This window comes from Sebastes fasciatus, chromosome 20 (genome assembly GCF_043250625.1).
Source record: "Sebastes fasciatus isolate fSebFas1 chromosome 20, fSebFas1.pri, whole genome shotgun sequence".
Lineage (NCBI taxonomy): Eukaryota > Metazoa > Chordata > Actinopteri > Perciformes > Sebastidae > Sebastes > Sebastes fasciatus.
Genome location: NC_133814.1, coordinates 6,178,002 through 6,204,838, shown reverse-complemented (window position 1 = coordinate 6,204,838; position 26,837 = coordinate 6,178,002). Strand labels below are relative to the sequence as shown.

At 42.4% G+C, this 26,837-nt stretch overlaps 2 protein-coding genes across 10 annotated transcripts in view; both read left to right on the top strand.

Moving 5' to 3' along the window:
* The window catches only part of phf5a (PHD finger protein 5A), a 373,616-nt gene that overhangs the window by 290,760 nt on the left and 56,019 nt on the right, over positions 1 to 26,837 (top strand). The window lies entirely within an intron of this gene.
* On the top strand, positions 196 to 24,876 carry kctd17 (potassium channel tetramerization domain containing 17). 9 transcript variants are annotated; one of them, XR_012591943.1, is made up of 7 exons: positions 196 to 564; positions 15,725 to 15,833; positions 16,584 to 16,675; positions 17,623 to 17,721; positions 19,880 to 20,005; positions 20,509 to 20,994; positions 21,170 to 24,876. XR_012591943.1 is itself a non-coding variant. In XM_074620441.1 (7 exons), exons 1-6 carry the CDS (start codon positions 196 to 198, stop codon positions 20,629 to 20,631), a joined length of 918 nt encoding a protein of 305 aa, XP_074476542.1. In that variant the 3' UTR covers positions 20,632 to 20,671; positions 22,224 to 24,876. The 9 variants fall into 9 exon arrangements, 7 of the variants coding, with proteins under 7 accessions (XP_074476542.1, XP_074476540.1, XP_074476543.1 ...); XR_012591944.1 differs by having other exon boundaries at positions 21,159 to 24,876; XM_074620441.1 differs by having other exon boundaries at positions 20,509 to 20,671; positions 22,224 to 24,876.

Here is a 26,837-nt window from a genome sequence, read left to right as displayed (position 1 = left end):
TAGTTGGCCGTGTACAGCTTTTATTTTGAAAGTACTTCCCGGATGTACTACGTCTCCCTTCCTGTAGCTTGATGGTGGGTTGTGGGCGGAGCCTGCTCGGCTGGTTAACGGGAGAGAGAGACGGTAACAGCGGACACGGACGGACTGGACGCTCCTCGCTCGTCTTCACCCCTCGTCTAGCGGCTGTTTCTCCAAATGGCAACGACGGCGGACGAGCAGCGGGAACCGGAGGACGTCGCGTCGCTGTCGACGCACCACGGCGGCAACAACAACAACAACAACAATAACAACAACAACAAAGACAGCGAGGCGGGAGACAGCACGACGTCCTCCGGTACCACCGCCGGCAGCAGCAGCACGACGATCGAGCCGGGCGGCGGGACGGCGGCGACGCAGAGCGTCGGTAACGGCTCGGTGCTCAACCCCACCGGGGGGAACAACGGGAAGTGGGTCCGGTTGAACGTCGGCGGCACAGTGTTCCTCACGACGCGGCAGACCCTCCTCAAAGAGCAGACCTCGTTCCTCTACCGGCTGTGTCAACAGCAGGACCTGCACTCAGACACGGTGAGTACCGTCAGGACACTCTACTAACGGCCCCCCGGTGACCGTTAGTGACCGTTACTTCACAACGGGCGAAAAACAGTTATTACTCTGTTATAACAGTTTGTTGCGTTCATTAATAACATGACCTCCTTCTACATGAGTCACACAGGTGATGCTTAAATAGGTATTTAAAGTTTAGTTATGACATTAGTTAGTTATTGAGTGTCTCAGTTAACTAACATTATTAAATATTAAATTATAATATTAAAGAAGAAGGCTGGTGTTGACCGGAAGTGGAGGGCACTGTAACCGTCTGTTAACATTTTATAACATTCCCGCAGTGACTCATAGTTGCTCTCAGTAGTGAGTCTACATTGGTAACTGGTGTGTTTTTCACCCCTATTATACCTGGACAGGTGGTTACAGTTTGGCTTGATATAAATGTGTTTTATCCCTACAGGATATTTCACCATGATTTTATTTTGAAAGGTTGTTTTTCTCTAACCAGACTAAAGAGATTTGGCAAAATATGTGTATGCATAATATATGCATGTCTTGGCATGAAGTAATGCCAATTTTGGCCTTGGTGAAAGAAAGCTCTTTCCAATAGAGACTGAATGGTAAAATCATAATAATTGTGCACCAGGGCTGGGACAATACACCTATCTCCGGATAGGTGATGCTGTAATAGGCATTTAAAGTTTTGTTATGACATTAGTTAGTTATTGAGTGTCTCAGTCAGCTAACATTTGATATCCATGATTAACAGGAGTATTAAAGGAGAAGGCTGGTGTTGACCGGAAGTGAAGGGCATATTGGCCAGAAGTGAAGGGCATGTGTAACCTAACAGTCTGTTAACATTTTATAACATTCCCGCAGTGATGGTACGTGTCCACAGGCTCCGTGCTTTCCACGCTCCCCATTCATTGTCTATGTAAGCAGCCGCGCAATGCATTCTGGTAGCGTGGCGTCACGATTCGAGAAATGGAGCGTCACAACGCCCGCTCCTCACTTGCATAAAGTTGAGGGCTAGTCCACTTTATGCAAATCACGAGCATCCGACGCGACTCGCCGCCTCTCGAAACTCCCAAGAATCTTTTAAAATAAACGTTGTCGATCCAAAATAAAGACAGATTCGGCAACTGCATGGCTTATTTCTCGCCTCAAATGTTTTCAGAAACACATTTCGGTGAACTATTTTCGTGAAATAAGAGAAGAAAGTTTCCAAATGAGCCTCCATACTGTTTCAGGTTTGAAAGCTGGAAGCAGCAGCCAACGGAGGGAAAGCCTTCGTCCAATCAGGTGGGGACAGCCTGTGTCTAGTGACAGCCCACCAAGCGTCCAATGTTGGGAAGCGTCGCGTCCCCTCGCGATAAAAAACGCCCTTGTGGACATGTACCATGACTCATAGTTGCTCTCAGTAGTGAGTAGGGATGTCATGGTACCAGAAATCTAGTAGTCGATACCAATACCAGTGAATTTCCACGATTCTCGATACCAATTCGATACCACGGTGAAAAAAACAAAACAACAACAATAAATCCCATGTAATTCAACACGCACTTTTTTATTCAAAACATTGAACATGACAAAAAACAGGCATGTAGCCTTTAAGTAATAAATAAAAATAATTGATCCATTTTGTTCATTTTGGCATATCAGCGGCATGTTATCAGTCGATAGTCAGACAACGGACACTACATACTGTCCGTGAATGCATCTGGTCTGTCAACTCAGAGTAGTAGGAGCAGGAGGCAGAGTATTTGTTGTCGAAGTGAAAAGTAAATGCACGTATTTGACAATATTTCACATTTAATCTCAATGCTATAAGGGAACCATAACGTTAATGAGGTAATCGTCGCGAGGTTGATAGAGCCGTCGCAGCCGGTGTGCACGGAGCAGCGGCGCCAGGTAGACCCCCGCAGCGGAGCACCGCAGGAAAAGCGCTACTCGAGAGGCCAGACACACCGCCACCCGACAGTAAAGATCAGATCCAGCTCTCTGCTCATATTGACTGTCATCTTTCCTTGTAAAATGTCCGGTGTAATCGGTAACACCGGTGTTGTCACAAGTTTATTAACCGGTGGGAACATTTTCCTCACTGTCACATCACTACCAATGACCATTACAAGCATCGTACGGTACCGTCGATACTGTAGAAAAAGAGTACCGTCACTTTTTTTAAATTTTGGCATCGACTTGTTACCGAAGTATCGGTTCTCGTGACATCCCTAGTAGTGAGTCTACATTGGTAACAGTGGTGTGTTTTTCCACCCATATTATACCTGGAGAGGTGATTACAGTTTGGCTTGATATAAATGTGTTTTTATCCCTACAGGATATCTCACCATTATTTTATTTTGAAAGGTGGGTTTTCTCTAACCAGACTGGCAAAATATGTGTGCATGTCTTGGCATGAAGTAATGCCAGTTTTGGCCTAGGTGAAAGAAAGCTACACCTATCTCCGGATTCGATACTATCAAGATACTTGGGTGCCGATTCGATATGTATTGCGATTCGATATTACGATTTATTGAGATTTTGTTAACTTTTTTAACACTAGACCATGGGGGAAAAGTTGAATCATACACTTCTAGGGACTTTTACTTTGGAAAATTGCTAAATTAATACAGTAAAAATGTTTGATTTTTATGTAGCCAGAGATGTCATGAAGTCAAATATATCAGTCATTGTCAGGCATTATTTATAAAATAAAAAGACATTTGGCTCACAAATTAGTGGTATATTCTTTTTAATTTATAAGGGACATGTAATGTTTTATACTTCTTGTGAATATAATCCAATCAATCTTATTTCCATATATGTATTTTGTATATGCAGTTTGTTAACACCTTATTTTGAAAACCAGGTGTAGTCACACGTGTATACTTCCTCTAACTTCGCCAAGTCCGTCGCTAGCTCTTATTGTCAGCTCCGTTCTCTTTATACATCCAAGGTCAGCTCGATTGGGGCCATTTGAATGCATTTAACATAAATGTCAGTATATGGGTGCTCTAGAGTTGTAGCGTCGGCTGATTCGACCACGGAGATGAGAATGACGGCTTGCTTGACCGCACGTTACCGCAATACGATAACGTTTCCTATCCATGACAGAGTTAGCATGCAGCTTTAGCCGTGATGTCTAGCTCTGCTTTTCCTGGCTATGTGTGAAACCCAAAGTGTTTCCATACTTAACTGTATGTGTGGTGTTTACCATGCTGGATTTAAAATGTGAGGGTGCAGGTCGGATCCACGCGGATGTATCTGCCGGTTTCCGGCTACTGGTTGTTTTGGTTGACAGATACGGAATGGATATGGCGTCACGTCACACGGACTACAACAATATAAGCGGTAACTTCCTTCTACCTCCGCATAGACTCAAATGAAGCAAATGTATTGATTCTGGCATTAAAAAATATATTTATATATATTTTTTTAAATAATTGCGATACATAGATGTATACATTTTTTTCCCACCCCTATTGTGCACCATGATGTTTTTATCTCCCAAGGCATCACAGTAGTCTTAAAGGGACTAACTTTATTACTGTGTTATCTGTGTGCCATTCCCAAAACCTATTACTACTCAACTCTGTTCCGCTCCGGAAATGCACGCCTGCAGCTCCAGAGCAGGCGTAGCGTTGTCTAATGACCAGCTGATATACTGTATATGTTCAGCTCCTCTGTGTGTGTGTGTGTGTGTGTGTGTGTGTGTGTGTGTGTGTGTGTGTGTGTGTGTTTCAGCATCATTTTGTGGCGTGAATGTAGCTCAGGTCAGATGGATGAACACGTGCCTCCTCTTCTGCAGGGAGCTGCACAGTCAGTAGCTGTACAGCTGGCATCTAATGGGGGGGAGAGAGGGAGCTGTATTATGTGTCTTCCAGTCACATGTGAACGCACTGTAAGGACGGGCAAGACTCATGAATGATGCAGATTTCTATGATGCTGCTGCGGCCTTTGATGTGCATGTGTGTGTGACAGAGAGAGAAGGGGGAAGGTCTTCCCTGCAGCCTGGAGACTATACTGTAAGTTGACATTTTGTGTTGCTGTCGGCTGGAAAGCTCTCCAAAATGTCATCTGTTTTAGCGGCCGTAAGAAAATTAGCTATAGGAAGGATAATGTGGATAAAATGTCCAGTCTAGGGCTGCAACGATGAGTAGATCAACAGAAAAATAATCTGCAACTATTTTGATAATCAATTATTCGTTAAAGTGATTTCTTTTTTGTGCAAAAATGGCATTTGGTTTTCAGCCTCTCAAATATGGAGATTTCCCTCTTTTCTCTATTTTATTTTAATCATATTAAACTGAATATGTTTGGGTTTTGGACTGACAAGACAAGACATTAAAAGACATCACCTTTGACCTTGAGAAACTGGAATGGACATTTTTCACTATTTTCTGACATTTTAGAGACCAAACAATTAATCTAGAAAGTAATCTGCAGATTAATCAATAATGAAAATAATCATTAGTTGCAGCCGTAGTCCAATCAAGGAATATGTAGTTTTATAGAGCGGTACCATGATATGTGGATTGTTTTGGCCATTGTTACCGCATTATTAGATGGTAGAGAGCTCACAGTAGCGAGAGGAAATAGTCATTTTTAACTAATAACTAATAATTGCAAAAAATAAGGCATCTGAAGACGTCGCCATGGGCTCTGGGAACTTGTGATGGGCATTTTTCACTATTTGCTGACATTTTATAGACTAAACGTGTATACGACTAATTGAGAAACTCACCTGTGGCGTAACCCCAACTGCTTATAGATAAAAAATAACACAATGTCAGTTAAAAGATAATAAAATATCAGAAAAATCAACACATTTTTGTAAAAATCCATTATTGCTGTAGAACAGTCCCGCTCTAATACAGTGGTTCACAAACTTTTTCACGTCAAGGACCCCTAAACTAAATCCACAAATTAGACCACGGGCCCCCATTTGATAGGATTTTTGCTTTTAGATGTTTTATTACAGAAAGTGTATGAAACCCGTGACCAAAAGAGTCTTACATTCTGTCATTGTGTTACTTATGGATGTAATTATAGTGAAATTAAATGATTCTCCTTTTAGCTGGGGACCCCCCGGAAGCCCCTCAAGGACCCCACTTTGAAAACCCCTGGTCTAATACACCCAGAGAAACTAAACCACAGTACAAATTGATGCAGAATAACTGACAATCGACACATTTATATCATCTCACAGTATACACCGTCATATTGCCAAACCCTAATCAGCTCATGTTTAGCGTCACCATCATGTGCTTTAGATGTTATCTAACCTCAGCTGGAGAGCAGGTATCCCTTCAGCTAAAGTGACTAAGCCAAAAAAAACAAAACAAAAACACCAAAATTGGAGTTAGGAGATTTTTACCCGACAGCAGCGATGACTCTGTGGAAAGAATATATACCCATGTGACCTTCAGCCGCGACCTGACAGGAGCTCCCTCTGCACCGCCCTGAAGACACACAGTCACACACCAAATCTCCCTCTCCGTCTGTCTCACACATGCACAAACACACACCTACATCTCTTTCCTCCACCGTCGTCCTGTCCTCTCTCCTTGTCCTCGCTATCAGCAGCTGACTCACTCTGAATGCTTTATCGCACGTTTGTCCTTTTCTCGCCTTGTTATTTCTGCTCTTTGTCACAAACTCTTTGAATCTGGAGAGACGTGGAGAGAGTTTATTTTAGTGTTTTCTTTTTCTTGCTCCATCACATTGCTGTCATCCTAAAAACAGGAACTCAGCTGTAGGCGAGGCTCTGAATCCTCTGTGAGTTGCAATGTCTGAGGGGAGACAGAGCTGCTTTTCGTCAGGCATCTAACACAGTCATCTGAGTCAGTATTTATACATTAATAGATGGGACACTATAAAAAGACTTGATTTGATTGTATTTTCCGACCAGAGAGAGACGGGATTTAGGTTATTATAAAGGTCTTGCCAGTTGGTCTGTTGTCTGTTGGTGCTGTTGTCCCTATATGTAATGTGTGCCTGTGTGTATTTTTGTCATTATATAAGTTATTAATGCTCCGCCACCACACACACAAGGACAAGCTCCTTTGTATTATACTCAGAGATACAGATTTTCAAAGCTAAGAATAAAAACACCAGTTGCTGGATTAAGGATTTTACTGAGCAAAAGTATGCACACAGGAAAAATGTTGGCGGTTGTTTGGTTAGATAATCACAATACTGCTTATTAATTCTGTAAGCCACAAGAATAATTACATTAGAAATGTGAAATCAGGTTTTTTTTTTAGATTGTTTTTATTCAGCGGTTTTAACCTCAGAAGCCTCATGATGAGTGTTTCTTCATTTCGCCCACTGATCTTTATAGCTGTGAATGCACACAAGCATGAACGACAAAATAGATTGGGTGCACAATTAAAAAAAACAGAAACTCGTCTCATTGTGGATTTAGCGTTTTCCAAAAAGGCAACACAGATGTAACTTATCTGTCTTCTTAGAGGAAACGCAAGTGCAGTTTATTCCTCTCAGCTTGTCTAACTAGTAAAGTCGTATAAACATATGGAAATTAAAGAGGACCTATTGTGCTTATTTTCAGATGAATACTTTTGGGTTTGTTTACATGCTTCAAATGTTAAAAAAGCCTTATTTTTCTCATACCAGCTGTGCTGCAGCACCATGTTTCACCCCCCCCCCCCCCCAGGAGCTATTGTTGCTTTTGTTTTGGCTGTCATGGACAAACTAAGTGGATCAAGATCTGGGTTTTTTTACCACCTCTAGTCTGCAATTTCCAGAGGAAACCCTGTCGTTGACTTCCTACAATGTTCTAGGTTCTATTAGTGACACAATCAATCGAACACACTGCTAAATCCTGACCCAAAATGAGTTCTGGAAAAGTATTGAGTGCATATTGTGCCAGCTGAATCCCACAGAGGAGCAGTTCAGCCTGTGTGTTTTCTTCTCTCACTCAGGAGGGAAGCTCATTTTATCCTCGCTGGAGTTCCTCCGCTGGCGTTGGCGTGTTTCTGCTCAGGGGTTCTTGGCTGTTTTTAAAACCCACGTACACACAGACTGTCTGGCTGCGTGCGACTGTTTTAATGAGATTATTACCAGCACCTCAGCCGCCCTGCCCCCTCACCGAACTAAAACCCAGGGATATACGCCGCTAATGCGACCCAAGCTGACCTCACGCCGTCCCACGACAATTACATTATGTAGCTAAGATGCAGCTTTGATGAGCCAGATGATGCTGGCTGAGCAGGTGTAACAGGACGGCTAGGAGCGGACTATAACCACATAATCCCATTACCACAGATTTGTGATCATCAATGGCTTGATATTAGGGAGGATCATAGGCGAGTTTTGATGGCCCGATGCTGGGTTATCCAAATGTTTTTTTGTTTTCTCTGTCCTGTCTTGCTGTGTCAGCACAAATTCCACAACACGCCTAGACACGCTTTATCATCTAATATGAAGGGCAGGCAGGGACCAGTAATCATGAAAAAGATGCTGGAGCCAAGGTTTTTATTTGAATAAACACCACAAAGGTGTGTGAACTTGTCCCCTTTCTACCATCAGGATACATGAAGTAGACTTTGGTTTGGACCACACACACAATAACACCTTGTTAGGTATATACATTTAGTTACAAGGCTGATATTCACAAACCTTTCTCAGAAAAAAACATGGAAAAGTTGACATTTGTCACCACATTTCTTAATTATTTCCTTAAATCCTTTGCTGTTTTGTTTACTTAAACTTACTTGATTAAATCAATACAGATGTAAGTAATATAGGTGACAGCCAGGGGGGAAAAAAGGTTATACAAGTAGTTGCCGTTTTGGAAAAGTTTGCAGATTTGCAGCCTTTTTAAGAACTTCCTAAAAGTTTTGCTCATGCAGTTTTTAATCCACAGAGCTTTTTCATTCACCCAGCAAAGAGCGGAAGCACATACAATGTGTTTATGTGGAGCTGCTGCGATTCCCGCTACCTCAAAAATATCATCAACACTGAGACGTGGGTGGTTCAGCCAGACCATCTGTGGTGCCGGCGATGATAAATTAGGCTGATCTCTAATTAGAAATCACACTCATTTCTAGATCAGGCCAGATATGTATGTGTGTGTGTGTTTTCTCATTTCCACTAAGGCTGAGTCTATTTCATTTCAGCATCTACATCACAATGTATGCATGTGTTATGGTTACAATGCAAAGGATATGCAATGTAATAAATTAGATGTTGTACTCCCAGAAGCCATTTTTATGGAAAATAGACAATTAAATGTGGCAACGTTCTTATGGCTTATTGTAAAGCCAAACAGTTAATCTGATGAATAAGTTAAAGCAACACTAAAATGTGTTGAATTTGAATTCATAGTATCCAATAGGACTGGGCAATATATTGATATTATATTAATATCATGATATGAGACTAGATATTGTCTTAGATTTTGGTAATAGGGCGCAAGTGTCTTTTCCTGATTTTGAAGGCTGCATTCAGTGCATTACAGTAAAATGATTTAATTTTCTGAACTTACCAGACTGTTCTAGCTGTTCTATTATTTGCTTTTACCCACTTAGTCATTCTATCCACATTACTAATGATTACTTATCAAAAATCTCACAAATAGTCAACCCTACAATAGTATGGCATTATAGATCGCGGTATTTGGTCAAAAATATAATAAAACAAATTTTGTTTTTCTGGAAGTAAAGATGATTGGATTTTTATATAAAAATACGAAGAAATTGGGTTTTTTTTTGTAAATAAAAAATGTGCATATATTGTTAAATCGGTGTACAATATGACCAGGGATGTGATCTAAAAGAGTTAAAAAGGCATTTTTCATTTCATCTTGACTTAAAAAACACTTCAGGCTTTCTAAAAGATTTATCTAAACTCTTGACTCTTTTTTTCATGGTTGCCAGAACTTTACAGTGAGTGTAAGACGAGGGATTGATCAACGAGTATTGATTTTATTAGATTGACGGGTGGCTGTCATGTTGAATCAACCTTGAAATTGCCCTACTTTCTCATACATCTGCCTCGAGTGATAAATTATTGCCAAATGAAGCTGCAGAAGTTACAGGCGGCATTCACAATAATAAGTAATGTTAAAAAAAATGCCACAATGAAATGCAAAAAAAAACGTTTACACATGCTCGAACAAGCAGCAGAATGCAGGTGTGTGTTTTGTTTGGCTATTGGTGATAGCCCGTGGGATGCAGTCGCCTCTGCAGGGAGACGTTGCAGAGTCATGTCTTATTTCCCTGAACAAATGCTCTGTAAACCAACCAGCGTCTCTGACTGTCCTCTCAACAACTGACAATATCGTCTTGTGTAGAAAGTGAATGTTCTGCGGCTGCAGATGGGGTCTGTCGTAATGAATAACAATACTAATTCTGTACGTGTGCGTGAGAGAGAAAGCGGGCTCTGACACATTCGGCAAGCTTTTCCCCCAGTGCTGTCATGCCCACACTGTCAAGTCAAGTCAAGTCACGTTGACGAGGCGTCGGTTCTGTCCTCCGCTGCAGCTCCGCTCATTTCAGATGGTGTGTGCCTGTCTGCTCTGCGCTGCAGTCACAGCCCTTCCACACTCTGATCACTGTGATTTTCAGTGCAGACACAAGCTGCCTCTTGGTCTCCATACCCCGTCCCTCCATCCTGTCTGTCTCTTCGTGTCTGTCTGTCACACACACCATCTTTTATCTGTGGCAGTGTCCCTCTATGCTTCTTTGACTTTGGTATTTGCAACTGCGTCTACCTGTCATTTCTGATAATGTGGTTATTTGTTAACATTTGTCTTCCTGCTGTTTATTTCCTGTTAATCTGCAGGTCTCTCCCTCGCTGTCTTCTGTCAAGCCTGTTTTGTCTTTTTCTCCACTAATCCGTCCCTCATCTTGCCGCATCGCTCATCCTACGCCTCCTGCTTTACAGTCTGAATCCGTCCATTTTGTGTATGTAGGTGCCGTCGTTCATTGCATTCGTCTCATGTCTCACATTGGGAACGGCTCATCAGAAGCTCCTGTCACGCTACGCCAGCAAAGATTGGCTGGACTTGGAGAGATGAGCGTCAGGGACGAAGAGATACTCTTCCTTTTTATAAATTGGGTTGACAACACACCATATATCAATCAAAAATGTCTTCTTGCTGCTAGCAGAGCGTCCCTGTTATCCTGATTCTGTCTGTGGGTTTCTTTTGAGATTCTCTTACTAGCCTGTCACACTGGAGACGACAATGGGTTAGAGCTCATCATAACAGACGAAGATGCAGATGAGGATGCTTTACTTGCTTACAGAATCCGTAACCACTAGCTAGTTTCAAACAAGTGATTTACTAAAGTAAAACGGAAGGAATGTTTCTAAAGATGTGTTCACACTACGAGTGACACAGCAACAGGCTACACGTCATTTTCAATGGAAACTGGTGACATGAAGCTACAAACTCCAATGACGCGGTCAAGCATCAACCAATCATGTGTTTTTCCTCGCCCTGTTCCGTTCCATCTAAAAAAAATGCCGTTAGCTAGTTCCCAGTGCGATTTAATGACATAACTACATCAACGAGCGCTTGAGCAACACTTCAACGGTGATTCGGCGACACTGTAGCTGGCCACGCTTGGCCGTTTTGTTGCTTTTGTCGCTAGTCGTGTGCAACATAGCATCAGCTGGTAAAAACCTTAGCAATGGTTCAATTGGTTGCTAGGAAATATCTGTTGCTGTCCAATCAAAAGCAATCAAATATGTCAACAGGAAGTCACTGTACCAGCACAAGCAACACACAATGATAAACTTTCAATCCATTTTAAATCTAGGCATTACTTTGTGTTATTTATATAATGCATTGATGGAGTTAGTAGTATTCATGTAGTTTAGAATGAGTGGTAGATATTTGATTATGCTAAACAAGCTACTTTATTAGGTAATTTATTATTTATGTTATTATTAAACAGAATTTTATAAAGAGTGAGGTCAGATGTGTTGACCATATTCCTCTTATATTACCTCTTTTACATGTAATGGTCATATATTAGCATACCAACATCGTTTTTTGTCAAATAAAGGGACAGTGTTTAGGATTTGGTTGCATCTAGTGGTGTGGTTGCAGATTGCAACCAACTGAGTTTCCCTACGCTCACTCCTCGCTTTCCAAGTCTGCAGTAACGTGAGCCGCTGAGTGCAAAACCGTGGTAACGCCGTTGGCCTCGCTCAGAGGCCATCCGTACCATAATAACACTACTTTAGGAGCAGCGGAAACATGGCGGTGCAACATGGCGGACTCTGTGAAGAGGACCCGCTCCCTATGTAGATATGAAGGGCTCTTTCCAAGCGAACAAAAACACAACAAATCTTAGTTTCAGGTGATTATACACTAATGAAAACATAGTTCTGATTATTGAATTCCATTCCTGCCAATATAATAGATCCCCGAAATGTTACACACTGTTCCTTTAAGTTAGCTCAGTCAACTACGCAACAGTTACACGTGGCAAGTAATCTCTACAAAACAAGTAGTTTGTGTGATGCACCTTTTAATTTAGTGATGGATAAATCTCCACTTAGTTAACACTGAAGGTATAAGTAGGCTAAACCTACAAAGAGTGGTGCAACCGCGTCAAGCTCCATGAGATGGGAGTGGAGGCGGGACAATGGGGTTCTGGTGCATCATCCAACTGACACCTGCAAGACCTGCAGGCTGTTTAAAGCACAGGTTTCCCCTCAGACTCCTCATAGCAAACACATTTCAGAGGGCCCGCGGTAGAGGAAGCCACTTCCACAGGCCCGGAACTCAGAGTGACCTGAAGTGAGCCTCTACCTCCATACAGGAGGACAAAGAAGACTGGCCTCATATTCTAATAACTGAACTGTAAACTGTAAGCCAGTGGTTGTAGGCAGAAATCACAGTGTGGGTGGGCACAGAGAAAATCAGGTGAGCCTGACATCTACTGAAACGCATACAGTATGTTGTGTGTTTTGTTCTTGTTCTTCTATTTCCATATGTACAATGAGAGCAAAATAACCACAGTCAAATTCGTGGTAGCCTCTCTGTGTAGGCCTCCTCATACCTGGACAATCGAGCTGATTCTGATCCAACAAGACAAACAATAACAGCATGGTAAAGTCTGCACGGCGGCCACATTTTCGCACACAGCATCATTAATCAAGCGTATGGATAGAGCACCTGTATTAATGTTAAAAATACACACTTTAACATAGCCGGGCACAGCGGCCACAGATTTCACACACACGCACGCACGCACGCATGCACGCACGCACACACACACACACACACACACACACACACACACACACAGCTGGCAGCAACATCAGAATAAAATCCAATTGTACATTGTAGTATTGAAGTAAATTAGCTTACTTTTGATGATTACAGCAGGAGACGACGGGGCTTGGTGCTGAACACTGAAATTAGTCTCTTTCAAAGGGAGAGCAGGGACAAAGAGATCAGTCTGATATGATGCCCTGATGCCAGTGTTTATCCAGTTAAAAAGAGTCTTTCACCAGTAGGCCTACAGCTTGTTATGGGTAGGTTGACGAGGGGCCACGTAACATTACGTGTCGTTATTACTTGGCAGGAGTAGATGTCTTGGTTGAGAATGAAGGCTGAACTTGATCAGATATCTCCTCAGGTTTCTGCTCCTCAATGATGCACAGGTGTTTCAGTTTAATGAGTGATCGTGTTATCTGGTGACTTTCAGCCGAATGCATCCGTGTGCTCGTAGTAACTTTTATGTTACTGGTTGACTTTGATAATAAACACAGAGGATTGTTCATTTAAAATTGCTAAAGTAAAAATAGAGGCTTTCTGTTTGTGTTTTCAACAGCTGCCGTCACTACGAGCAATCAGAGAAGAAACACCGGCTGTGCACTGATTGATAGTGGAGGGGCTAATCCAATCTACCATTTGTCAAATGCACTGCCACTCAAAAACCCTTTGTTTACAATCCAGTTGGACATCTGTACTTTTAAAGCAGCAGTAGGCAGGTTGGAGCAAATATGATTAAAAAAAAGTTATTTTTATGAAACGGTCACTATATCTTGACAGTAGTACATGAAACAGGTAATCTGAAAAAAATCATGTGCCTCTGTGTCCTAATGGCATCTGCAAGGTTTCATAGACTGGAGGAAAACAACCAATCAGAGCCGAGCTGGAGCCTTGCCGTCTCTGAGCAGCTGTAAATCACTCGCGAAATCCAATCAAATGGTCAAACTAGGCGGCGCTGATCAAATGTGAACCAATATTCTGTTACTGTAATGCCTATTTCTCTCTTCAAATGTTTTCAGAAACATCTTGTAGTGTACTGTTTAGCTCTAAAAGTTTGTGACCGGGCAGCCATGTTGAGATCAGTTGTGGAAATACCAAGCACCGCCCACCAGCCAGAGCACACTCTCTCATTTTACAGCTGAACAGTACACTACAAGGTGTTTCTGAAAACAGAGAAATAGACATCACAGTAACAGAATATTGATTCATATTTGATCAGCGCTGCCTAGTTTGACCGTAGATTTGTTTAAAGTCTGAAAACAGAGCCATGAGGAAGTGCAGAAGTCTAGTTTTCTCTCAGAACACTTGAATTACAATATGCTGAAAGGTTATTTTTTTTGTCCAATGATGCCAAAAAACATTCTGCCTACTGCCACTTTAACCTGGAACTCTCTAACCGAGGGCAGGAGCTGATACTATTGCAGTTCCAAATAAACAAAGTGGGATTTGCATACATCCTAATCAGGTCTATCTGCAGCAGTCGAAATACTACACCAAGCTGGACCAGGAATGTCAGATACATTGGCAGTAGTTTCTGTTTTAATGTCTGGATTCAGCCTTTTGGGTTAGGTTTATAACAGTTGCAGCTAGGGTGAGTGGTACTGTGTGAATGAGTAAGGACCCGCGAATAAAAGCTGATAACATGCATCTGCGCAAGATGCAGCTGGAGGCTAAGGTTGTCCATTCTCACTTCAGCGAACCATAAAAAGAATCAGTCATGTGAATAGAGCAGGTTTACTTTATCAAGCTTCTTCTCAATTTTCTCACTTAAATGTTCCACCTTTCTTCAAACATTATATTCAAGGCCTGCTCTACTTTTAAACATGGAGTTGGTGTAAAGAGGTGAAAGGGGGTTGGTGAACTCTGGGACTTTCTAGTCTGGAGTTACGTTTCAACTCAGGAACCAAAGTACATGTGTGTCATCTCTACAGATACTATTGAACCATACGTTAATGACACATGATCAGCGGATGTGACTGATGTTATTTAACTTCCTCTTCGATACGTTTCCCAACAATCCTCCCCCCCTCCTCTATATCCCTCTGCTAGGATCTCCTAAAGGCCTGCATGTTTTCCTATGGATTTTTCCAGCAGTAGCTCTTTTGTGAATTCAACTCTCAAAAGAGGGGGGGCTCTGCTTCAAGCAATCATCACGAGGAAGAGCAGGGGGAGGACGTGTGTATGCTGGAGGTTGCAGTAGTCATGACATAACAGCCAGCCAGTGCTTGGCAGAAGTTGCCTGGAAGTGGGAGGCTGTCGACATATGCGTGTTAACAAAGTCAGCAACAACTACTCTGACTTCTGTGTCCAGCTGCAAAAAGCTGTTGCTATGTCAAGAAGGTCGAATAGCAACATATTTGCAACAGGGTTTAATGGAATATTTGACAAACGCAGAAGTTTTTATAATCAGTAGCTGAAAAGTTACTTTTCTATCTGACTACCGGTAGTTACGTCGCCTTTTGTACACAGCAATAAAAACAACATGTGTGTAAAATTTGTACATCCACTCTATGGGGGGGCTTTTATTTTGGAAATTCTGCAAAGCATCTTGCCTACGTACATCTGCTCTGGAGATCCAGTACTGCATACGTAAGATAAAAATAGCCAACCAGGATGTTATTCTCCAGCTAGTGTTCTTTTGGGTCTAAAAATACTCAACATATTACAAAAGAGGCCCATTAATGGTCCGAAATATAAAAGTAGCCACATCCTTTTGTTTATACACATGACCACAAAGAGTACAGTAACAAGTTACAACATCCACAGCTTATAATAGAATAACTTTGCACTGAATAACCCTCCAGTTCAGGCCAATAAAAACTCTGTGAGTAAAAACCCAAGAAGAGAGGCGTTCTGCAGCTGTGTAAATACATGCAGATGTGATAATGGTTTAATAGACAGTGTTTTTTTCTCTCCCTGTAACAGGATGACTCTGGAGCCTATGTGATCGACAGAGACCCCACCTACTTCGGTCCCATCCTCAACTACTTGCGGCACGGCAAACTGGTCTACAACAAGGAGCTGGCTGAAGAAGGTCTCTGACTCCGTTCTGACGGATCCTGGGTGCATGAGTTGGTTTTATTTGTTGGGCAAGTGGAAACCAAGGCATACTGAAAGAGGCTGGGTCACGTGTCAACAACGCGTCATATCTCTGGGATACAACACATGCGCAGTAAAATCTGGTCTGCAATCGCCGAAATTGAGCCAATCGCAACGCACGACCGCAGATTCGGTTACACTGCGCATGTGTTGTACCCCATACCTTAAGACCCGTGTCCGCTCGTGTCCCAGCCTCCTTTAACAGGCCTTGGTGGAAACAAGGAAATGCCTTGAAAATACTGTGTGCCTCCATACTGCCTCATGTGATGTCATTTCACCTTGAGGGTCTCTTCGCACTTTAGATTCTTAAATGTGAGAATATACGATATGAATACACAGATTAGTAAATATTGTAGGGCTGTCCTCGACCAAAGAAATTCTTAGTCGACTAACACTCATATGATTTTGTCGACTAATCGATAAGTTGATTTGATCGACATATCTGTAAAACTAAGAAGTTTCTCCACAAAGAATCACACAAAAGCACCACTTTAAATCTTGTGTTTACCAGAGATGTGCTCATAAGTCTCTTGGAAATAAGTCATTCATGATTGGTGGTGTCGATAAAGGGGATCTTGAGTTCATCTAACAGGGCTGTGGGTTTATGTCTGATAAACATGTCTGGCAGCCACTTGGTGTTTAGTACGCAACCAGGTGCTGAGTGGTGTGTTTCTCTTGTTTCAAGGTGTCCTGGAGGAGGCTGAGTTTTACAACATCACCCCGCTGATCAAGCTGATCAAGGAGAGGATCGTGGAGAGGGACTCCAAAGCCACACAGGTATACACACAGAACTTATCAAAGTGCTTTTATGATGGAGGAGTTTGCTGCTTCACTCTGATCTGAAGGGCTTTAAAATAAATCAAACAGATCGTCTGTCGCTGCAGTCATTTTTAATGAAACTAATACAGTATATCGTGTGTATATAATGATAAAGATTTAATGTGACAAAACCGTTATATTAAAGGCATAGTTCAGTGATTTGAAGTGGGGTTGTATGAGGTAGTTATCCATAGTCAGTGTATTACCTACAGTAGATGACGATCAGTACGCCCCCAGTTTGGAGAAGCAGACAGGAGCACCAGCACAGGAGCAAAGTGATGTACTGCTGTGGACGGGGGCAGCAGCAAAACGTATTTTAGACACCTAAAAGAAAGGCCCACCTAAAAGACATCAATATCAGTTTAAGTGTATGCTATAATTAGAATATTTTCACTTGTTTACCTTGCCGTCAGACAGCTATACAATCTATGTTTTCAACTGAAGCCGTTATCTACTCTCTCGTCAAAGCAACCATGGTGTCTGGTGGCTTTAGCGAGGGCATAGAATGGATACAACGGCTTCCCTGTATAACACGTACTGTACTAGACATCTTTCAATACTTAACTTCACACACAGCTTTATGGTGGTGGTGTAAGTGCAATGGCTTTCAGTCACTTTGTCTTTGTTAGTGATTTCACCCTCCTGTGCTTCTCTACAGAGAGTCTGCTGTACATCAGGCTTCTTTTCTTTTCTCAGGATGGTTGCACTCACCCTTACATAATCCCACCGCCCTCTCAAACAAACACCCACTTTCCCTGCGTTCTACTGTACTTTACTGGACACACTGCTGGTGTTTGCGTGGGGTTAAATGTGAAAATAAAAGTAATGGTTTCGTAGCTAGCCAAAGGTTTGGTGGAGTGACCCTGTCTTCTCAACCCCCTCTCGTCTCATCTCTCTCTCCCCAGCAGGTGCCCCCCAAGCATGTCTACCGAGTGCTGCAGTGCCAGGAGGAGGAGCTCACCCAGATGGTCTCCACGATGTCGGACGGCTGGAAGTTTGAGCAGGTCAGCGTGCGCGCCTGCAGAAAGCCCCGCACCGGACTGCTCTGGACTGTGGGTTGGACTCACGCTGCTGCTGACCCTTCAATCTTGACCCTTGGCCTGACCCCTTGGCCCTGACCTGAGCCCTGCTATCTGCACTCCCAAAACTGAGTTTAGGACTCCCAGAATTACATTAGTTTGATCGATTTATTGACCTTAAGTAGGACTAATCTAGTGAGTCCATCATGCCACCGCAGGCACAGCACCCGATCTTAAGTACCTTTTACCTTCGGCCTCTTACGAAGGGATCAGAACCCCAGATGAGGCCTGCTGGTACTGGAGTAGTACCGGGTCACTGTCTTTGTTAAAGAGGTTTGTCTACAGCTGTTAGAGTTACAGTTTATTTATCAAAGTTGTAGACAACCAAATACCCACTATGTGTTCATTAAGTCTACTATAGATTACAGGACATATTAGACCCCTATAATAATACTGTGTGTTCACATTGTGAGCTACAAAATCAAATATATCACTGACTAATTAGTTAGTTTTATACTTTTGTTCTGGACGCATTAAGCTTTTTTTTTAATGGCTGAGCTAATACCAGCACTCAGACTACTACACGCATTTATTTTGAGAAATGTAAATGTTTGCTTTGATAATTTTTTCTTATATTTTCATTCCCTATATTTGGCTTTCATTTATAGAAAATTCCTTTGTTACAATTTTGTGATAAGTGATTTTTTTAAAGCAAAAAATTCACTGTTCTCAAAATAGCTATTTTGTTGGTCATCTAAACCGGCTGAAGCAATTTGAATTCTGATATTTTCAGACCAAATGATTAAGTGATTAATTAAGAAAAATAATCATTAGTTACAGCCTACAAGTTAAAATTTTGAAGCGCCTGAAGGCCATTAGACACCGGCAGCATTTCTTTTAGTGCAATTAATTTGCACCTCAATATATTTTTTCAAACTGTTGTTTTTGCCACAAATTTTCACACAGAACACAATTATTACGCTGCGAACAAGCAATGCACTTTTTTTTCACTTAGATTTTTCGGAGCGTTCGCACCGCGAAAAAGGCATCAACCAATCACGTTGTGCGGAACAGGTTGAGTTGCACCTATATTTAGATTGTGTTTAGAAGGTAACCCCCAAGTTGTGAAACTCTCGCTCGATTGCTAAGGTTAGGCATTGACTTGGAATGGTTAGGGTTAGGATAGGTCGTCAGGCATCGAGTCTTGCGAGAGTTTTCGCACGTTTTCGCAACTTGGGGGTTACCTTCTAGACACAACCTCCTATATTTATGAAACAACAACAAGGAAGTTTTTGTAGTCTGAACGAGGACGTCAAACTTCATTACTCCTTTCAACCTTGGCGACGGCAGCACAGACCAGATCCACTCCTTCCATTCATAATAAAAGCCCTAGACATAGAATATTCGCAGGCGAGTTTTTCCGCAGTTTCCTGTTGTTTATTCGTCTCGCCGGGGGGCGGTGTGTAAAGGCCTTAACTGTGGCATTGTAGCTGCAGTCTGTTAAAATAGAGCAACCCACTGCTCAATGTGAACACACAGTAAAAATAGGCTCATTTATATTGATCTGTAGAGTCGCTGTAATGTCAGTAACAGGGAAAAGTCTGTCTGTGTTAACATTAGATTTTAAGGTGAAGGCCTGGACTCTTAAGTTGAGAGGCTGTAGTTCATTGATGTCCACCAGTGATACTCAACTCAGAGCGTCCTGGAGTCTTAATAGGTCAGTGTAGCCTAGATGTAGATGTACAACGTAGACCCCCCCGCCCCTTCACCCCCTTCCCCACTGCTTTGGCACTAAGCTCCACTGCATGCTACACAGCTATGATCTGCACACAGAAGCTGACCCACAGTTGTTTGTGCCGTTCCCACAAGTAAAAGACGCTTCTTGTCGAGTCCACTGCTGAGTGTGTAACAGCAGGATGTCCGCTCTTTACCCCCCACTGCCCCACCACCCCTCCAACCCACCATGCATGAGCACAAGAAGTCTTTCCTCGCTGTAGTCTGGGGGATCTCTCCGTTACTTTCTCTCTCTTGCTTTTTGTTTTCTCTGCCGTAATCTCTAATTCGTCCCGACACTCACTCTGTCTCTCTGTCCCTCTCTCTCCTCTGCTTGTCCGTCTGCATCCGCGTCCCCGTCTTTTTCTAGATGGTGAACATCGGCTCGTCGTACAGCTACGGATCGGAGGACCAAGCTGAGTTTCTGTGCGTCGTGTCCAAGGAGCTTCACACTCCGGGATCTGGGCTGGCTACGGAGCAGAGCCACAAAACCAAGGTGAGTCTCCATTTTTGTTTTCCTTTCATAAACACACAAATGTATGTTGAAAGACTCTCACTATGTATGGGATCAAGCTGCGTGGCTGTGTGTCCATGTGGTCCTGTCCTTGTTCTGTGTCTTCCTGTCTTGTTGTGGCGTGTGTGAAAGAGAAGGGGGGGCATCTCCTCTCCCTGAAGCTTTGATCCTGCGCTCTCCACCGAAAGCTCCAAATGTCACTCGCCTTCAAAATGTCATTCACAAACACATTCACTCCATCATTCACACAGCTCTTCCTGCTATTATCGATCCCCCGCTTTGTCTATCTCTGTCAATCTATTTTCTCTCTCTCTCTCTCTCTCATATGGATATATAGATATAAATCTCTATATTTACCTCGAAGCTTCTCACTATCCACTCACTGACACTCATCAGCGTGTTCATTCTTTTGTCGTTTTTTGTCTTGTTTTTTTTTCTTTTCTTTTCTTTTGTGTTTTCCCCTCCGTCATCCATGCTGAATGAAGCCGGCGGAGATGCAGGAAGAGGAAGCCGCGAAGGATGAGGAGGAGGAGGTGGAGGTGGAGGAGGAGGAGGAGGAGGAGGAGGGAGGGAGAGATACCACACCAAATGAGTGGATTAGAGAATGAGGGAGTCATGTTTCTTTGTTCCAAAGAGAGGCGGGAATGGGTGAGGAACTTTGCGATAGATGTGCTAGTGGGTAGACCTGGTAGAGTTTAGTGTGTGTGTGTGTATATGTGTGTGATGTCTACAGAGATCTGGGGTGTTTCATGGCGCGGCATTGAGTATGACCTCGGTAAACTCAGTGCTTACTGAAATCAGTGTATATGAAATATTCCTAATGGAGTGAAAACACTAAAACTGAGCATATATGAATCAATATTCTAATACTATAAGGCTTCGCACAAGATTAGGCGGTGCGGCGTAAGCGCAAGTTTTTTTTATCAATTTTGAATAGGGGTAGTGCGATTGGGCTGCGACGGCAGCAGGGGGTGCCAAAAAAAATGCAGCAGAAAAGTAGAAACAAAATCAACTTCTGGAGAAACGCAACCCGACGTCACACTGCGGTGGCCAATCACATAAAAGATGATCCAGAGCTGTACAACCCAGTTATAAGGGAACAGGAGGAGAGCTTGTTAACATTAGCTGTTAGCAGCCGGTGGGCAGCACAGTCCTGCTTGGCTAAACAACGGAGCTAACGTACGGAGGTTGCATTGAGTTACATCATGATACACTCAAGCTCTATTCAGTAATAAGTACTGGGTGAAGGTCAATTATAACGTTATGTTGTAATCTTTTAAAATGTAGTTTTTGGCAAAAAAACTTGAAGCGTATCATCAGAAATTAATAATAAATTCACAAAAACTAGTATACAAACGGTAATAAAGGAGTCTGTGTTGAAGTACATGGGATTTATTGTTTTGTTTTTGTTTTTTACCGTGGTATAGAATTGTTATCGAGAATCGTAGAATTTCACTGGTATTGGAATTTACTACTAAATTTCTGGTATTGTGACATCCCTGTTTCAGACTCTCCGAACATTTCTCTAAGAACTGTCAGGATGCAAAATGCTTCAAGGTCAATCGATACAAATCCAAAAAGTCTTGTCCCACAGCTGAAAATGTGTACTCTAAAACCCCATTTGTTTAAACACCTGGCATACGTGATACATTTTGCCAATTTCCAGTCGGATGGAAATGTCACACTCTCGTGCGGTTTGTCATAATGACCTGCTGCAGCAGCTTGTGTATGTGTGTAAACACGGACGCGCTCGGTCTGGTCCAACAGTGACCCGGCGCAGCCTTACTAGATATCGATCGAGCGCTGTGTCTCTATGGGCTCTCATTACCAACGCTGTGACATGAAATATCCCCGACCTTTCAGTGCAGCAGTAGCGTCAGATGTCCTTCCCAGTCTGTGTACATACTGTACGTACAGTAGCCACACACAGTCACACACACCAGCCAGCACACAGAAACACATTTAAACACACAACATCAAGTTAAAGTTAAAGGGGCACACATTTTATAACATGTAATAAGTGTTGTTGATGTTCCCCGCCATTATGCATGTCAGTGAAGTCATTTGCTCTCATTCTGTCACCATTTTCATCATCATCACAGCCAAATCATAGCATAGACTGTATGAAATATTGATAGATTATGGATTATGGACTATGGATCTACAATCCCCTAATATTTGTTCTTCTGTTATTTCACAGCTCTTCCAGCTCCACGGGTCCCGGATGTAGAAATCACAACAATTTAAGTTATTTTTTTCTAGGCTTACTACGACATGGTGTATATGTGTCATCAAAACAGATTTGTAGCATCAGTGCGCTGACAAAATGCCGGTTAGAACGATTAGCAAATGACCAAAAAGAGGGGGGAAAAGAAGAATCCTAAATCTCACAGTCAGGCACAGCAATATGTTCAAAAATATTTTTCAGTGAAACTAATTTTATTAGTAGAAATAATCATGTGTTGGTGTGTGCAAACGTTATATCGCCAAGGGGCAGTAGTGGAGCTTAGTAAATTCTAACCAAAGATCCAGATTAAAGCTGGCTGAACCAAGGTGCTGAGTCACAAAATGTGACGGAGAATAGAAAAATCTGCCTGGAGAAAAATTGACATTGTGTTGTCTTTGTTACCCAGTGAGGAGCCGTTGCTGCGTCACCATGATCTGATAAATGTGAAAAGATCAGATTACATTTATTAATGTTAACACAAGACCATTGTTCCCGTAGTCTTCTCATTTATTTTGCAACTAGAGGCGGACGTTTCGAGGGAGAAAAAAATCACCTCGACCGGGAAACTAAACAACCGCAGTGATCCCACTAGCTGTTGACTGCAAACATTTCAGCCAGGCCCAACTTTGCCTTAGAAATAATGATGGTTCATTTAAATATTTGTTGCTGTCAGTGTGATCTCCTTGTATACTGACTCTGCAGCCCTTGTAGTCAAGGCTGGAGCAGATCTGGGCGGTGTGCACTGCATACAAAAGCTTGTTAAAACCAACTGTTTTATTTAGAGATGGCCTCATATGTGAGTCAGAGCGCCTTCGGGCCTGAGTTGAGTTGGGTGCGTTGACCTCGGTCTACCTGCCTGCAGATCTACTTATTTGCTCTCGGTGTGAACATGGGTTAACGCTGATTATTACATGGCTTTGTTGAATACTCGATTCTGATTGGTCAATCCCGGCGTTCTACAGTCTGTTATTTCTTTATAACAGACCGTTGCTATGGGCGCAGTTGCGATGTCGGACTCTGAATAAGCGGGATAATGTACAGCTAGCGGGTCATTGTTGTGGAATAAACCCCTTCAGGCCGATGCAGGCTTCGCGTCGGGGTTTATTTCACAACAATGAGCGGCTCGCTGTACATTATCCCTTACTGGTTCCTAGTATTCGATGTTAGCTTAGCTATTTCTTAGTTCTGTTGTGCTTTGAATTGACAGATGGAAACAGTGAAGCTGGAGACAGACGAGAGCATTTGTTGGTGTGTGATATGTATTATTATAACACCATTATTTACTGGTCACCTTCATGTGGCTACAGACAAACAGAGCTCAAAGTAAAAGCAGTCACACTGCACTGACAAAAACACACACTGCTCTACTTCCCACCCTCTGTACCAACACCCCGTCGTGCGCTGGTGCACACCTGCATCAGCTCGTGCCGGTGCATGGTCAGCAGCAGCAGCAGCGGCGGCGTCTCAGTCTGTCGCCCTGGCAGAGATCCAGAGCCAGCTTTGGCCCCGACTGACACAGTGATGTTGGCATGAGTCAGGCGAAAAAGGCTGTAACAGAGAAGGGTAGATAGCAGCAGATCAAAATGAAGAGGAGAGGATGAGACAGGAGAATGAGGTGTATCTGTGTAATAGCGATAGTCACACGCTGTCCTCTGTCATCATCTTTGTTTGTGAAAAATAAGGAAGAGCAGCTCTGCCGCAGTGCAGGTGTATGATTGAAAAGGGTTTTAAGAAGCAGTTAGTTAGATCACACATGACTTTTAACAACCTCTACTGGCCACTTGTAGGAACTGCACCACACATCAAATTTGCATTCCCCCTGCTGCACAAGCATGTGGCACAACCCCTGACCGTTTGTATAATGCTGTGTAATGAAATGAATTCATTTCTTAAGTGTCATTCAGCAAACACACCTGCCACAAGGTTTTGACAGCACATTTAGTGGTGAAACTCTGGAGGTGTAGTTGTTGAATGCTGGAAAATAACTTCAAAATAACAGGGTTTTTATCAGCAGGTAATAAAATATGTAAATACACATATAGCCTAGAATACATCTACAGTAGTGGACAATGTCGTAGCTTATCAGAAAACTGTTAACCGAATAAAACATAGATAACACATTGCAGAACAGATTGGGGGGGGGGAGGGGGTAGGACTTAGGGTCTCTTTCGAAGCATTTTCTTGGAGGCATAAATAACTAGAATAATTGAGTTAATCTGCAGTGGTACGAGCCAAACAACCATTACAGTAAAAATATGGCAACACAAAAGGGAAAAGAAGAAATGGTAACCATGCTAGGTTAGCTAGTTAGCCCAGTTCAGCCCCGTCTACTAAAAAGGACGTTCCCATACAATGAAACTGCAGTGGGAATCACGTTACATGGGAAACGTATATTGGCACGGATTACATTTGTTTTTGACGTATCACAAATACTTTTGTAACGATAGCCTGTGGAAGTCTGTGAGGGAGAAGGTCAGGGTGGTGGATGAGTCAAGAAAAAAACACAGGACTTTAACCCAGGAGGCCACAGTTCAAATTTGCCTCGGGGGGCTTTACAATCTGTACAGGATACGACATCCTCTGTCCTTTACAGTGCGACCCTCTCATCGGATAAGGAAACCCCCCCCCCCCCCCAAAAAAACTTTAAAGGACCCATATGTAATATTTTGATTGGAATAAATCAGAAAATGACCATGATATGTCATCAGAGATTAAGGAAACATGCTAAATTAAAATACTGGCTTCTCCGACAACAATGCTACAGCCAGTATGTTCTATGACAACAAATTGGCACGCAAACACAGCCTTCTGCAGCCATGGAAGCAAGCTAACAAACTGGATCAACAGAGTTAACGTTAATGTTTCTACCCGACCTGAAAAGTCTCGGCACATCTCTCTGCGGTCCGTGTGCAGCTGGGTTATCAAGGCAGTGAGTATTCTAGACAGTGAAGTGATTCAGAGTACTGCCGCTGACCAGAGGCTAACGCAGTGATGCTAACACACGCTAACTGCTATCAGGGTTAGGACTGTAGTACATATTTTAAATGCTAGCTGTCAGTACTACATATTGCTCCTTTAATTAAGTAACATACATTTAAGTCATTTTGAGCCAAACCATGATGTTTTTTTACTAAACCTAACGAACAACGTTAACCACGTGTTTGAAATGGTTCAAAACTGCGACCGTAATCCGGGAGAAAATACTCAAAACGTAATTTGAGAACGCAGTGTAGTTGTATGGGAACGTCATTTTGTAGGAGACGGGGGGGGTTGCCCTGTTGACATTCCAAATGTAAGTTAGCCATACTAGCCAAATTAGCCGTACTAGCCAACAGCTGTGTAGTTAAGCTGGTTAATAACATTCCAACATCCCGTATGACGTGATTAGCTAACTTTAGCTAACGTTACTCAAACAGGGTAAATACAGCATTTGTCTGGGTTTATTTTCAGCCACAGATTAAAACACATTTGATAGGATGAATTCAAAGTTGTTTTTGGTCTTTTTATGGAATCCGTTGACTTGTAGAAAAATATAAAATACCACTAGACTCATCCTTTAAAGTTTGTCATAAAGCTGTCCTTCACTAACCCTAGAAACTGCAGTTCTTTGGCTCTGCCCGCCGAGGTTTACCTCAAACAGACAGATTATTTCTGCCTCTGAAGGTTTCTGCAGCCATATTGAGCGTTGGCTGTCAGCAGCTTATGTCGGACCCCTCCCCCCCTGCTGTTTAGCTCCTGTAACACTGACTGACCAGCTACATGCAGTAGTAGGGAAACACACTCGGGCGGTTTTATACAGGCAATAAACAGTTAGTTGCAACGTGAGACAATCGAGAATTAAGATCGGGGTTGGCGGCGTTTTTGATAACATTTTGATAATTAAATCTGAAGGAAAAAACAGGCTGCAAACACAATATTGTATGTGTGTGTGTGTGTGTGTGTGTGTGTGTGAGTCCATAAGATGAAGTGTCTCGTCCATTTAAAGTGTAAAATAAAAACATACCCTGGACCTTTAAGGTTCCTTGCAATACCTTATTAGCAGATTACAATAAATGTTAGAATAGTGATGTAACTCATCATGCTTATGATAATCAGAACCGTAAGATATGAGCAGGAGGGAGAAGACTGTTTATTGTTTTGTCACTTCAGCTTTTTTCTTGAGGCTCTTTTTAACTCGGATCATTCGGTGCCTTGAGTTCAAGCCGCAAAACTGACACGTCAAAAAGGCAGACATGTCAAAATGATCATATGTTTTTTTTAAATGGTTTTTAATATTTTAGTCGGCGAATGGGTAGTTCACAATCTCACTGAGGAGTCCAGTTTTTGGTATTTGTGTACATTTCTTCCAGTGCATGTTTGTTTGGAGAATTTTTATTTTTCATAAGGAGTTCCAAGTAGAGACAAAGAAAAGCTGTTTTCATGCAGCTCCTGCAGAAGGCTTAAGCTGATTTTGTATAAAATGTCATGCCTTTTTTTATTTTTTTGTACGTTGTCTAATTTATTCTCGCCGTTTCTTTTTGAATGTTACACGGTAAAAAAGAATTTGGGCTTCGACATTTTTTTAGTAGGGGAGGGAGGGGGTTAACG